The 13,597-nt window shown below is 44.7% G+C and overlaps 1 protein-coding gene across 2 annotated transcripts; it reads left to right on the top strand.

The window, feature by feature from the left end:
• The first annotated feature begins 3,093 nt into the window (after positions 1–3,093).
• Positions 3,094–12,782, top strand: gckr (glucokinase (hexokinase 4) regulator). Of its 2 annotated transcripts, none has more exons than XM_069166432.1 (19): positions 3,094–4,693; positions 4,901–5,050; positions 5,125–5,193; positions 5,296–5,364; positions 5,608–5,681; positions 5,932–5,998; positions 6,424–6,477; positions 6,628–6,722; positions 6,813–6,918; positions 7,092–7,210; positions 8,362–8,460; positions 8,743–8,840; positions 9,256–9,332; positions 10,424–10,520; positions 10,598–10,707; positions 10,957–11,043; positions 11,381–11,524; positions 12,198–12,329; positions 12,413–12,782. In XM_069166432.1, the coding sequence occupies exons 1-19, from the start codon at positions 4,643–4,645 to the stop codon at positions 12,524–12,526; spliced, it is 1,812 nt and encodes a 603-aa protein (XP_069022533.1). In that variant the 5' UTR covers positions 3,094–4,642; the 3' UTR covers positions 12,527–12,782. The 2 variants fall into 2 exon arrangements, with proteins under 2 accessions (XP_069022533.1, XP_069022532.1); XM_069166431.1 differs by having other exon boundaries at positions 12,195–12,329.
• The last annotated feature ends 815 nt before the right edge of the window (positions 12,783–13,597 follow it).

Genomic DNA, 13,597 nt, shown 5'->3' with positions numbered 1-13,597 from the left:
ATGGACACTGTGTGTGTGTGTGTGAGAGGAGGAGGAGGAGGGGGTTTCGGAGAGCTGGAAAGCTGAAGGGGGGGGGGGCGGGTAGAGAAGGAGGGATGGGTTTTAGGAATTAGAGGAGGGATGAAAGGGAGTGTGTGTGGAGAAAGAGACAAAGATAGAAGAGATGATTCAGGCTGAAGCAGTTTGAAAAGGATGAAAAGATTGACAGGAAGAAGGAGAAAGAGAGGACGACTGGAAGATTAGGGAGTTGTCGGAGGGATGAAAGGGCGTGTCGGAGACAGAGGAGGGAAGGAATATGATCTACCGTAAGAGAAAAGAAAAAAGAAACGCGGCTTGTTGGAAAACACAGAAGATTTCAGGAGGAAGAGGTCAGAATAAGGAAGTAAATAATGATTTTTTTTTTTTTTTTAAAGAATGATGAAGGTCAAAAGAAAGAAGAAGAAGAAAAAAAAAAAAAAAAAAAGGCAGCAGCTCAGGAAAGACAACTATTTAGCTTTTTGTTGTTTTACACGTTTTACTAACAATACATATTTAAAAAAAAAAAAAAAAAAATGAAGCCAATCGTGTCATTAAAAACACCTGAGATGGACAATATGCAAGCAAGCGCTGCATCTCTTCATCACCCCCACACACCCCCACACCCTCCCCCTCCACCCCTCCGCCCCCACGCCCCTCCACCCGTTCTCGGAGGCACGTTTCCGTGCAAGCTCCCAGCACTTTCTCCCTTCGCTCTGTCCGCTGGAGATTAGCCGCTCCGTTGTCATGACGACCGTGGCTGGGCGGCTGAAGGATGGGGAAGAGGGGGTTGGGAGGGGGGGGGATATCGCCTTTTTTTTTTGTGGTGCGAGCAGGAAGACGATGAGTGACAAGCAGCAGGACCTCCAGGTGTGCGGCTCACAGCTCGGGATCGGGAGACGATTATTAGACCAAATCTGACCGGCAGACGGGCGAGTCAGATGTTCGGCGGCATCATCAGCTGCCGTCTTCCTAATTTCACGAATTTGAGATGCTCGGGAAAGCTCGGAAAACACGCAAACTTTGCACAAGAGTAACGCGCGCAAGCCACCTCTCAGGAATCGAGACAAGGTTGCAGCCGCAGCTCCTCCCTCATCTATACAATATTTATCCAAAATGAATTAGCCAGAGGAGCCGAGATCTAATTCTTCGTGCGTGCTGACGAATTGCTGGAGGAAAAAAAAAAAAAAAAAAACCAGAAAGGAAGAGGCAGCTGCAGCAGCAGCAGCAGCATCATCATCATCATCAGCAGAGAAACACAAATGATCAAAACAATGACCTTGTTTTGCAGTTGAAGGGAATCACAAAGACACAGAGGGAGAGTTTTAATCAGGCTGCGACTGAGGACAGAGTCAGATAAGGTGCGGATGTAATTAGGAAAGATTCCCGCTTCACTTCAGTGTTTCTCAAATAAGCACAATCCGTACAAAGTTAATTAGCAAATTAAAAACCGGGCACGCACTGACGATGCTCAGATTGTTGGGAATGTGCTTTCCGAAATGCCACAAAAGCTGGGTTGTTATTTTGGCTCTAAATGAGGCTTGAAGATAATGCGAGCGCAGCGGGAGAGGACGCCGACGACCAGCGAGCCTCCGAACAAGAGTCCGACAGCGGTGGAGGGAGGACGCGTTCGCATCCGGCAGCAGAACCACCGAGGATACGATTGTGAGGAAGATTCATGTAGGAACCATTTGTTTTCAAGTCGCTTGCAGTGACAATTCGCACGTAAACTAGGAGGAAACAAACGTCCCTTTTAAGGAAGAAAAACCTCCAACAGGTGGAAGAAAAAAAAACAACTCCCTTTTAACAGGACGTTGCAGCTGAATCTACAAACCGACTTTATGAACAACAGAAAACCCAATGGGGTAAATATTAACTCAGGCGGTCAGATAATGATATAAAAAGCACAATATTTACTTTTAAAATGTCGTTAATTGCGGCATAAAGTAGCATAAAATGGACACGCTTATCTATATTTTATCACTGGAGGCTGACAGTAAAAAGTTAAGCCTCTTAAAGTCCAACCTGTTTGTTTTATTCACCTCGCTTTAATACTTTTGTCAGTAAAAACTCGGAGGGAAAACAAAACAGGACATTTATATAATCATATATATATATAATGTAGGGTGTTGTATTTTTAATACGATGCAGTTAGTTTTCGCAGCATCAAACAACGTTGGTTTGAACTTGGATGTGGTGACAATGTCGGAGAGGAAAAAGGCAGCAGGAACAACAGTATTCCCCCCCCCCCCCCCCCCCACACCCTCCACGAAGCGTTTTCTCTTCCAGGGTTTTAGGGCTGATAATGACAAGAGCCACTTAAGTGTTGATGGCTTTTCTCGCTCCGTTGGGAGGGGCGATTTGTCGAAGAATTGGGAACAACGCTCGAGAACAAGCGGGACGGGAAGGTCCGGCAGCGTCTTCGCAAATCGAAGGACCTTTGACCTTTGACCAGGTCAGCTCGGGTGAAGCGGAGTTTATCAACATGTTGGACAGACACCACGTAAACAGCTGCTGAAATGGACAAACCAGCTGAAAATGGAAAGAAATGAGCGGCCGAGGCACGAAGAGAACAAGAGTTTGAGCCCCTCTGGTTGTATTATGTATAAATTCAGACTTCGTTATCAGCTGGTCAGCAAGTCTGCTGCTGCATCGTTCAGTGAGGAGGGAGCGCTCGGTTTGTGAAAAAATGCAGCAGGGCCTACTTCGCCGCTCCGAGTCGTCGCAGACAGACGAGAAAAACAACAAAAAAAGATACCGTGCCCTGTGCGTTTCTGCCTCATCACCATCCGTTTCCAGCACGGTGGGGAAAAAAAACGATTATAGCTGCGGTTAATTAAAGAGTTGGGCCGTGATTGGCCGCTGAACTCCGGGTTCCCGCGGCTGGAAACTGAGCTGGTTTCATGTTAATATGTCTGAAGTAAGGCCCCCTCCCTTGACAGGTCCTCGACCCTTTAAGATCCCTTCAGTTAAATGAGATTGAAATAAATGATCCTTCTTGCAAATGACGCTGTAGATTAACAAATGAATGTTTCTTAACCTGCAGGGAGGCTCCAGGCAAAAATGAACATTAAATTCCTGTTCCTCCCTCCCTCTGTTAAATGTGCAGTACATTTCGGCTCCATTGGAAACCCTGACTACACACTGCTATTGGTAAGATATCAGAACACGAACAGGTTGGAAACCACTGGATTCACCTTTAACAATAAGTTGTATTTTAACATCTTTTCTCGTATCGAACCATTATGTCAAATCTCCATCTTCACAGTAACTGAAGCTGTCGATTTCCTTTTGAAATGTAGTGGAGTGGAAGTCTGAATGAAATGAAAATGTGCACAACTACCTCCGAACTACACTGAAGTACAACACTCAAGAGTTATTTTCTCCCACTGGGACCTGCTTTAAAGCTCTTATCAGGGCAGTTTGTCTTTTCCCAGCAGTTGTGGCTGTTTATGAGCCAGTTTATGGTTTGCCTGATTTAAAGGAAGCATTTTCAATATGTGCTTTTAATTAAGGGAAGAGAGAGGGGACACAAGCACCGGGAGACGGAGGTTTCTTCTCCCTTCTTCTTTCCAATAAACAAGTTAAAGTTACCTCGCTTTTACTTATTAAGCACAAGTTCATAAACACTGAATATTCTGCAGCCGTCAAATTGTGAATGTCCCAGCTTTGACTTATCACGCGGCCCCACGCACAGCTCTGGTGTCGGACTGACTCAGAGAGGGTAACACCAAACTGTACCTCAGATGTCTGACTTTATTAATAATCAGCGTTAGTCGGTGATGACTAATACAAATGCATCACTGCAGAGAGTCACGGGCCTCTAGAGAAAAATTAAAATTAATTTTATGTAAAAAAAAAAAAAAAAAAAAAAAGGATGAGTAATGGGTGTGAGGAGAAATAATATTAGTCTTTTCTTTGTTGATGGAACACGATGTGAAAAATGTCCTCACCACAGTGTCACTGACGGCAATTAGCCGGCAGTTACGAGAGACGGTGGTGGGAGTTCGGAGGTGTGATGGAACGTATTAGACTCCACAATCTGCTCTGGTGTAAATATTTTCTCACTGCTGAGAATCGCTCGGATCTTCGGTCTGCTGTAGGGTTGAAAAGCATGTTTGATAAAAAAAAAAAAAAACACGGAAGGAAATTCATATTTAATATTGAGCCAACGCTCTCTGAGCTGAGATCAAGGATTCTTTTTTTTTTAAGTATTCTTTTTTTTGGGGGGTTCAGAAAAATCTGTCTCGTGCTGCGTTTTCAGTTTGATCTCTGCTGGAAGCTGCTCCGGCTGAGCTGCATTTTGTGATCCAGAATCAGGGGCTGGACATGTTTTACCTCTGATTCCCTCAAAGCAAGAACAGTTTGTCCACTGAAAAAAACACAACAAAAAAACACCAAAAAAAACCAGGTGCGGGGACGACGTTTGCCATTAGTCCATAGGTGCTGTTGTGGGTTTGTGTTCCTTTCACTCCTCGGTCTCAAAGGTCCAGAAGTGGACTTTGTTCCTGCAGATAGAGCGGTGCACTTCGTGGCTTTCATTTTTCACTGCTGAAACACGCTGCACGCGGGGGACGTTTGTTGTGACAAACGGTTAAAAAAAAACAAAAAACCAGACTTGTGTCCGATGGCGGGATCACACCGGATTTGTAGTCTTTCCACTATGCGTGAATGGGAGGTAAATTTAAAGAAATATATGGGAAGTATCTGCAAAAATATTGACTTGATCCTCTATTATTGTTTGTTATAGAAGGCAGTGCGCGTAAACTAGCATCGGAATTTTTAAATGTGTAGTTTCTATCTACGTTTTAAAACGGTTGGATTCAAGTTTGAAGGCTGCAGCCGCTTCAAATTACTCCCGTTAATCTCATTTTGTGTTTCTCAGTCCCCAGATTATGAGCCCTCACTTCCTGTTTCGGAGAAGTCCAATCCCCTGACGCGCGACATCGACCGAGCTCCGGCCGATCGCATCGTGAGGATGCTGCGGCTCTGTGACGCCCAGATGTTTCAGGAAGAGGCGGGAGCGACCTACCAGGTACAGGCGCCCCATAAACAACCCTGTCCTGAAAGTTTCCCTTCAGGAAGTGATTCTTTGAATGTCGTTTTTAGAGGCTTTTGGGCGTCCGAGCGGTGACAACGTTGATGGAGGTTGCCAAGAGGGTGGAGCTCGTTGTCAAGGTATCGCCTCCATCAGTCTGTCTTTGTGTGTGTGTGTGTGTGTGTGTGTGTGTGTGTTGTTCCGTCAGACGCTGGTTAATATGTCCTCGGTTTCTTCAACAGGATCCTCAGGACGGCCTCGTTGTGCTGAGCGGATGTGGCACGTCCGGTCGGCTGGCTTTCCTCATCGCAGTAAGAAGCTGTCCTCAAATGCTCCCTCACTAAAATTGTCTCCATGGAAACCAGGAAACAACACCAATTTAACTTTTCATAATGCGAAGATAAAGCGTACAGAGCAGAGCAGACCATGCCAGGAAGATCAAGAAAATGGCGCTTAATCAAATCATCTGATCAGATCTCCCTTGTTTTGTGGAAAAATGATTTCCTGTGTGGTGTGTGTGTTGTGTGTGTTGTGTGTGTGTTGTGTGTCGTTAGTCAGGCTTCAACAGAGCGCTGAGGCAGCTGAACCAGAGTCCGGTCTACTCGTACATGATCGCAGGAGGAGACAGGTTGTTTTATAGAATTAAATATAGTAAAATTCATAAATATAAAAACCAGCTGTAGTCGTTTACTTTGTGGAAAAAAAAAAAAAAAAGTATTTACATTGATATCTGGGTCACAAACATCAGACGCGTTTTGTTGTCAATAACAAAGCACAATCGATTCAAAAGTAGGATTCGACTTTTCATTTTCAAGAGTATAATTGTGTTCTTATTTCTCCCTTTAACTTTAATGCTTCACTTTTCTTCTTTTCTTTAGAGCTCTGCTTTCCTCCCAAGAGGCTCCCGAAGACGACGCCACACTGGGCATGCTCAGTCTGAAGAAGGTCAGGGACTTTGTGTGAACACGTGTGCGTGTGCGTGTGTGTGTGTGTGTGTGTGTGTGTTTAAGTGTGTGCCATGTCATTGTGTTCCAAATAGCACACTTGTGTAGTAACACTCACTACGTTGAGTGCACAAGTGCGTTCAGACTGTCAAGTGCAGAAACATGTAGTGCACTACAAGTACCAGGATGAGGACACTTTTCACACTCAGCGGTCCCCATTTTGGCTACAAAACAGGAAGGGAGGGACCACTGACGTAAAGATGTTCAAATTAAAGCGTCAAAGGAAGCTGCAGCTGTTGCAAAAGTGCTTATTTTTCACTACTGCTGCTGGACGGAAGCAATCGGCGCGTTTATGAAGGGAAGTGTGTCATTCGGAGCACGGCTGTAAACGCGGCCGTTTTTACCTCCTTTCTCGGTCCCCTGCAGGTTTGTGAGGGAAAGAAGCGAGTCGTGTTCGTCGGCATCTCGTGTGGATTATCTGTGAGTCACGGAAGTTTACTGCCTCATTTCATGACTGAAGCGACATATAAATCTGAGGATAACTCCAGCTGAACTTTTCGGAGTTGGTTTTTTTTTGCAGTATTTTAGTGTTGCTGGTGTTTCCCGGGTGTTTTATTTCTGGCCCTGCAGGCTCCATTCGTAGCCGGTCAGCTGGACTTCTGCCTGCAGCACCCTGAAGTCTTCACTCCCGTTCTGGTCGGCGTCAATCCTGCACATCAAGCCAGGTGCGTGCGCAGGGTTCCCATTTCTTCCAGAGGATGTTTCTCTTTAAAAAAATTTTTTTAACATTAATAAAGCTCCGTTTAACTGTGCAGGGATGAGCCCATGTCTGGCTGCACGTTCACATTTCTCAGTGTGGTCCAAAGGATGCAGGAGCTCGCCGAAACACAAAAGGCCTTCCTCATCAACCCAGCAGTCGGGGTACTCGTCATCCACGTTATTCCCTCTCCTCCGCTAACTGTTCAGGTTGCATTTGTGTCAAGTCTCAGAATTAGAAACGGGGGAGATGTGTGCCTCATACCGTGTCCAGTGACTCTGTTGTGTGTGTGTGTGTGTGTGTGTGTGTGTGTGTGAATATGTGTGTGTCCGCTCAGCCGGAAGCCATCAGCGGCTCCTCCAGGATGAAGGGAGGCAGCGCCACCAAGATCCTCCTGGAGGTCGTCCTGTCGGCGGCTCACGCCGCCGCCTTCTCGCACACCCCCATCACGTACAAGTAAGCCCGATGAGAAACTCGCAAAACTTTCCGAATGGCTTAATCTGCCGTTAAATGAAAATACCAACTCACTTCTGACTCCACACGGCTCCGAACGAGCAAGATGGCGCCGGCCAAAATCGGAACTCCAGGTTTCATAACGGTCGTTCACGAGCCAGCGGGTGACGTCACTGTTGGTTGCCGCTTGGGTAGCGCCGTATACATTTCCATCGCCAAGCAGATGACACTCTGTCAAACCTTAAGTACTTGAAGTGTTACTTTTAACTCCTTCTTACAAATGAATGATTCAATAAACAGAGAACCAACTGTAGATCGAAATGCACGACTATCACAACATCTATATGAAAGACGTGGCATCACGTCATAAAACACGTAAAGATTTAGAGCCATTTACTTGTTTTTAATAGACTTAAAAGTGCATCAGTGAATCCATACATGTGGACAGCAGTGTTGACTTCTCCCATTAAACTAAACAACACTACCTGATATAACCTCCAAACATCCTCGCTCTGCACCCAGAGGTCCTGCAAACAGCCTCCTAAGTGCTTCCTTGTGTTTGCAGCCGTCAGGCGGCAGCCACTCTTCTCTAAGAGCCACCTGAAAAACCCAGACAAGGTTTTCACATTACTGCTGATCTGTCGGTCACATGTATCAATGTATCTGATGCCATTTGGTACGAGTGATGATTTTCGTATCATTTCATTTCTGCTCTTTCTGTGCAGTCATTTTGAATAAACACTTTTTGTTTCCCCCTTTTTTTTTTCTTCTTCTTCTTCTTCTTCTTCTTCTTTACACTTCACGCTCACGCTAAGCTCCATAAGTGGTTTCCCTTCATGGCTCTGTAGCACAAAGACGGACCGTATCACGTTCTTAAAAACCCCCACATGGCAGTTATTGAAGTGTCCTTGAAGCTGAAAGCAGCGGCAGGTTGAGCGTCACCACAGAAGCTTTTAAACGTGTAGACCAGAAGCTGCCTTTTCACTCTGTTTCCATTGTGTGTTGCTGACCTCTAGAGGTCATTTCAGAGTAAAATAAATCTGACTGGATGCAGCTGGTTCAGTTTGGGAAATAAATATATTTCAGGTAATATATAACATGCACGTAAGGATGCATTTGAAATGATCTCCTTTGTCTGTGTTTCTTTCTGACAGCGGTGTCCTGCAGCACATGAGAGCCTACGAGAGGACGGTGGATGTCACATACTCTGAGAGTGAGAGCATTACTGCCCTGGTGGAGGCAGCTGCACGGAGGTAGAACATCCTGTGTTACACCTGTTACCGTGGCCTCGAACTTAAGTTAACGCGGTAAAACGGACTCGGAAAAGGAGTTGAATCGGTGAAACAGTCACTTAAAACTCAACAGTTAGTTTTACCACAAGCCTCTGCAGCGTCACTAACATGTGCGACGATCTGTTGCGGGGTTTCAAAGTGGAAAAGCCTCTGAAACTGTCCGATAATGACATTTTTCAAGGCGGATCAGCAGCGTCGTCCTATTTGGAACTTCATTTCCCCGCTGTCCTGCATGTGTTTCAGTCTACGGTGTGGGGGGCGGGTGTGTTACCTCGGCTGGGGCTCCCTGGCCCTGCTGGGCCTCATTGACGCCAGCGAGTGCATCCCCACGTTCGGAGCAGGTGAGACCCGAGCGATGGACTCGTTAGCACGGCTTCGTTTGCATCCGAAAGAGCATTTGTGTAAAATGTAAATAAAAACATAATGCAATGATTTGCAAATCGCATAAACCCATATTTAATTTAAAATAGACCAAAGACGACATGTCAAATGTTGAAGCTGAGAAATGTTATTGTTTTATGAAAAATATGTGCTTGAATAAAGATTACTCCATTATTACCATTATTATTATTATTACATTTTGTTTTTAATTCAGATCTTACATGGCGTCCCAGCTTTTTTTGTTGTTGTTGTACGGTTGTAGATTGTACACTAACATCTAGTAAATCTAATACAGTGGGTGATGAATCTCCTGTATCTCTGTGTGTGTGTGTGTGTGTGTGTGTGTGTGTGTGTGTGTGTGTGTGTGTGTCTCAGACTACGAAGATGTTCGAGGCTTCATCAGCGGAGGATACACAGAGCTGAACAACAATGAGGGTCCCTTATCTTCATTGGTGTGTGAAGGGAAACCACGAATTAACATCTTTTTAAACAAAAGCAGGGCCGCTAGAATTAATCCGTAATTACTGCATCAAACTAAACTCTAATTAAACACAATGCAGGATCGTTAACAATGCACCGTAGCGATTTAACATTTGTTTGATCTTCTTCTGCAGAGGTACAGCTAGTACTAGCACACATGGAGATTTCTGCTCGTCTGTGGGTTTAAAACCAGGACATACAACGTATTAACATTTCTGAAATCTAGTGAAATCCAATTAAACCGACATCCAGGTCTTGTTTTAACACCCTGGAGAGACACATCTGTCTGCAGCGTGTGACTTGTAGATTAACCCGGAGCAGGATTAGAATAAAATACACCTGCTGTGTGAAACACTGTTTGACTGGATGTGTAATATCAGTCCATTCACTGGAGCCTCTTTATTAATATGCTCCGTGGTCTAAATTATTCACTCCGGCATCTATTTCTCGGCCTCCTTCCCCGAGGCGGGGTGGTTATTCTGTCCACTCGACACTCACCGCTGCGCTGAGCTCGGTGTGGGAGTAACGAGGTCAGCGCTCGCAGCTTATGACAAACATTGGGATTTATTGTGTGAATTCTGCATTGACAGGGTAGCCTTATCCTTTCCACACGGGCTGGCTGACTGTAAATCAACCGCTTCAAATGTTTTGCTTCAGAGCCGATATAGATGTTCCTGGGATCCAATGTTTGGGTCCAGTTTTCCCCAAATGTGTGTGACACACGGTGGAAACGTGGAAAAGATGCACTTAATTGGCTTGATATGACACGGGCTGTCGTCTGTTCGGGTTGATCTGGGGAACGTTGGACCCCGTGAACATCCGCGTAGAGAATTTTGTGGCAGCGTTTTGCTCATTTACAGTTAGCGTGCAAGCGAGCTGGCAGAACAAAATGTCAGAGATTCACAGCACGATATGGGAAGAATAGGAAAAGGCAGTTGTTCTGCATGGACACATCCTGTCTTTTTTCTCTTGTTACTTGAATCCACACCTCCGTGTCAGAGTGTGAAAAAAACAACTCCAGTTTTCTGTGAACACAACATGTTTCTGTCTTTTTTTCCTGGAGGGCCCCGAGTTCTGCATAGCTCATGAAGACTTCCTGCAGTCGGTCCTGCCCCGTCTCACGGACAAGGACACCGTCCTACTAATCTACGCACACTGTGGTGAGACAACATTCTTCTTCATGTTTGGATCGTGTCCAAATCGAATCGGCAGGAGTTCTGACAGCCTTTCTCCACAGATGATGTCAGCGAGGTGGCGAAGTTGGCACGCAGGGTGAGAGAGAAGACGTGTGACCTCCATGCTGTTTATCATCAGGCTGAGGGAGACATCGCAGCTACTATACAACAAGTATCTATCTATCTATCTATCTATCTATCTATCTATCTATCTATCTATCTATCTATCTATCTATCTATCTATCTATCTATCTATCTATCTATCTATCTATCTATCTATCTGTTTAGAGTTTGTCAACTTATATAATTTTCCATATTTCTGCTCACATAATTTCCTTTATGACGCAAAAATATGATGCTTAGAAACGTGTTTATTGAGGGGAAATCTATCTATTACAGTTGGAATTGGTTTGTTTTGCAGGATGACATCAATAGTCTGTGTTTATCCAGCCTAAAGATCACTTGGGCTCAGGGACCGCCTCCTGCCTCAGGGAACTTACTAAACATGGTACAGTGCACACACACACACACACACACACACACACACACACACACACACACACACACACACATCTAACTCACTGGAGCATGACAAAGCACTGTTTTGCCTCATTTACTGCATTATTGTTGGTCGGACAGACATAAAGAAATAAATACACTGAACAGAAGGAGAGCTTGTCTGCTTAAATGCCAGAAGAAGAATAATCTTTATTGATTTTCAGTTTTTCTCATTTCTTGATTTCTCTAGTTTATTTTTGTTTATTTTTTTAATGTTTTTATATTTCCTCTCAGTGTTGCGTACGTACATGTAGGAGGAGTGAAAATCAATTGCTTCTCTCTCTCAGCAGTGGGAGCTGTCCACTAAGTTGGTGTTGAACGCCGTCAGCACCGGAGCTCACGTCTTAAAGGGGAAGATATACCAGAACCACATGATCGACGTGCAGGTCACCAACAGCAAACTGTACCGCAGAGCCACACGTTTACTCCAGGTAGAGAAGATGACACTGCTGACAGCACATGAAATACCCTCTACCCTGATGTGTTTGAGTTTTCTATCAATAGAGTCTCCAGTGAAACTCCTGGTTGTGGTTTCTCTCATTTATTCCCTTCTCTTTTGTCGTGGTTGACTCTTTTCATTTTCGCCGCACATTTTACACTCTGTGAAGAGGACGTTCTGGTTGGTTTCTAGTCAATTCAAATTTATTTATACACCGCCAAGTCACAACACAGGTTATTTCAGGGCACTTCTTCGTCCTGTTAAAACCTGGCTCCTACATTACCCACAATTCAACTCAACTGCCGACACTTCATTTGGAGATTTGGGTGTGTTATGTTACATTTCTGTAATTTATAAAAACTTGTCTTCAGACGACACAACTCCTAAACACCTTGTTTCGTGCATCTAGGTCCCCTTTGAGAGATGGTTTTCTGCTTTTGTGCAACAATTAAACTCTCTTTCTTTGAAACTTTTCCAGCTCAGTGCAGAACATCAGTTTTCTTCTTGAGGATGCAAAATAGATGACTTATATGGGAACGATTTATCTGTCATGAGACCATCTTTCAACCGTGGTTACATACAGCGCACTGAATAATAAACAATAAAAGGTTTAATATAAACAAGTTTGGAAGTAAATCGAGCCTCGCTTGTTCTCCTTTCAGAAGCTGTCTGTTCGCATGGAGCCGCAATGTGAGGAAGCTCTTCTGAAGGCCATCTACCGAGTGGAGCAGCTGACAGTGGACATCACATCCTGTGACATCACCACGCACACACACATCGCCAGAAACAGGACCAAGGTAAACAGACAGAGAGATGGATGGATGGATGGATGGATGGATGGATGAAGTCTGGCTCTATCATACATTCTCTCTCTGTTTAGGTGGTCCCTCTGGCGTTGATCTGTTTGCTGACTGGTTGCTCTCTCGCGGAGGCGGAGTCTCATTTGGAGCAGCAGCCAATCATTCGGGCAGCTGTGGACGTGTGGTTGTCATAACTGACATCAGCGTGAAGCTGAGTTCCTACAGATTCGTGTCTTTTTTTTTTTTTTTACCTCAACAGAGAGATTGTGAACAGCTTTACTCGACTTTACTCAGTGCAACTATGATGCTTCATTCAAAATGTGAACTATTCCTTAAATGCAAATCGATCAGACTTAAACCTGATCACTATAACCTTGAGTTGTGGTGTCAAGTTCAAATATGTAGAGAATACACGTTTTCAACTCCTCCTGACCAAATCAGGCAAGCACACCGATATTTTTTTCTTTACATGTGACTCAAACGCGATTGTCAAACTGAATTAATGTCAAAGGTTGATACTGGCGTGATGTTTTCTGTCTGTTTCACCTCGTGTTCTGGAACAGTTTTCCGGAGATAAAGGCTCAGCCGTATCTGCCCGCGTGATGTAAGTCAACCTCAATCCCTGTGTTCCTCTGGGACTCAGCCAAAACAGACACACTCACAGGTACTGGATTAGTGTGTGTGTGTGTGTGTGTGTGTGTGTGTGTGTGTGTGTGTGTGTGTGTGTGTGTGTGTGTGTGTGTGTGTGTGTGTGTGCGTATCTTGAGAGCAGTTGAGCAGCTTTGGAAACACCTTTGGACTGCGGCCAAACGCAGTAGGGAAGCAAAGGCAGCACCAGGAAGGTAAAGTGCACATCGAGTCTGGATCAGAAAGCTTTAGCACATAATTCTCAGCACATGTCGAGCGTACACTCAGAGAGCAGGTACTGAACCCACTTAGAGACTCACGCAAGCAAGTAAAACGTTTGATTTGTCAGTTTAGTGCACTGTTTAGTGATTGAGCATCTGCTGCTCCAGTTTCAGGTTCAGTTTGTAGGATTTAAGGGACTCTATTGGCAGAAATTGAATCTTATATTCACGTTTATGGTTTGATTAGTGTAGAAAAGAGGTCTCCGACCTGAGATACCAGCAGTTCGCAAGCTGTTTCTGAGTAGCTCGTGGCGGTTGTACACGCATACGTAGGTTTTGACTTCTGTCAGGAGGGGTGGGGGGGGGTCACATTCGAAGGGGAAACACTGGATTTTATGAGTTACATCGTATATTAGG

Source organism: Embiotoca jacksoni, unplaced genomic scaffold (genome assembly GCF_022577435.1).
Source record: "Embiotoca jacksoni isolate LCO1_2020_lvr unplaced genomic scaffold, fEmbJac1.0.p SCAF_38, whole genome shotgun sequence".
In the NCBI taxonomy this organism is placed as follows: Eukaryota; Metazoa; Chordata; class Actinopteri; family Embiotocidae; genus Embiotoca; species Embiotoca jacksoni.
Note: the sequence above shows the minus strand (reverse complement) of the source record. Positions and strands in the feature narration are given on the sequence as shown.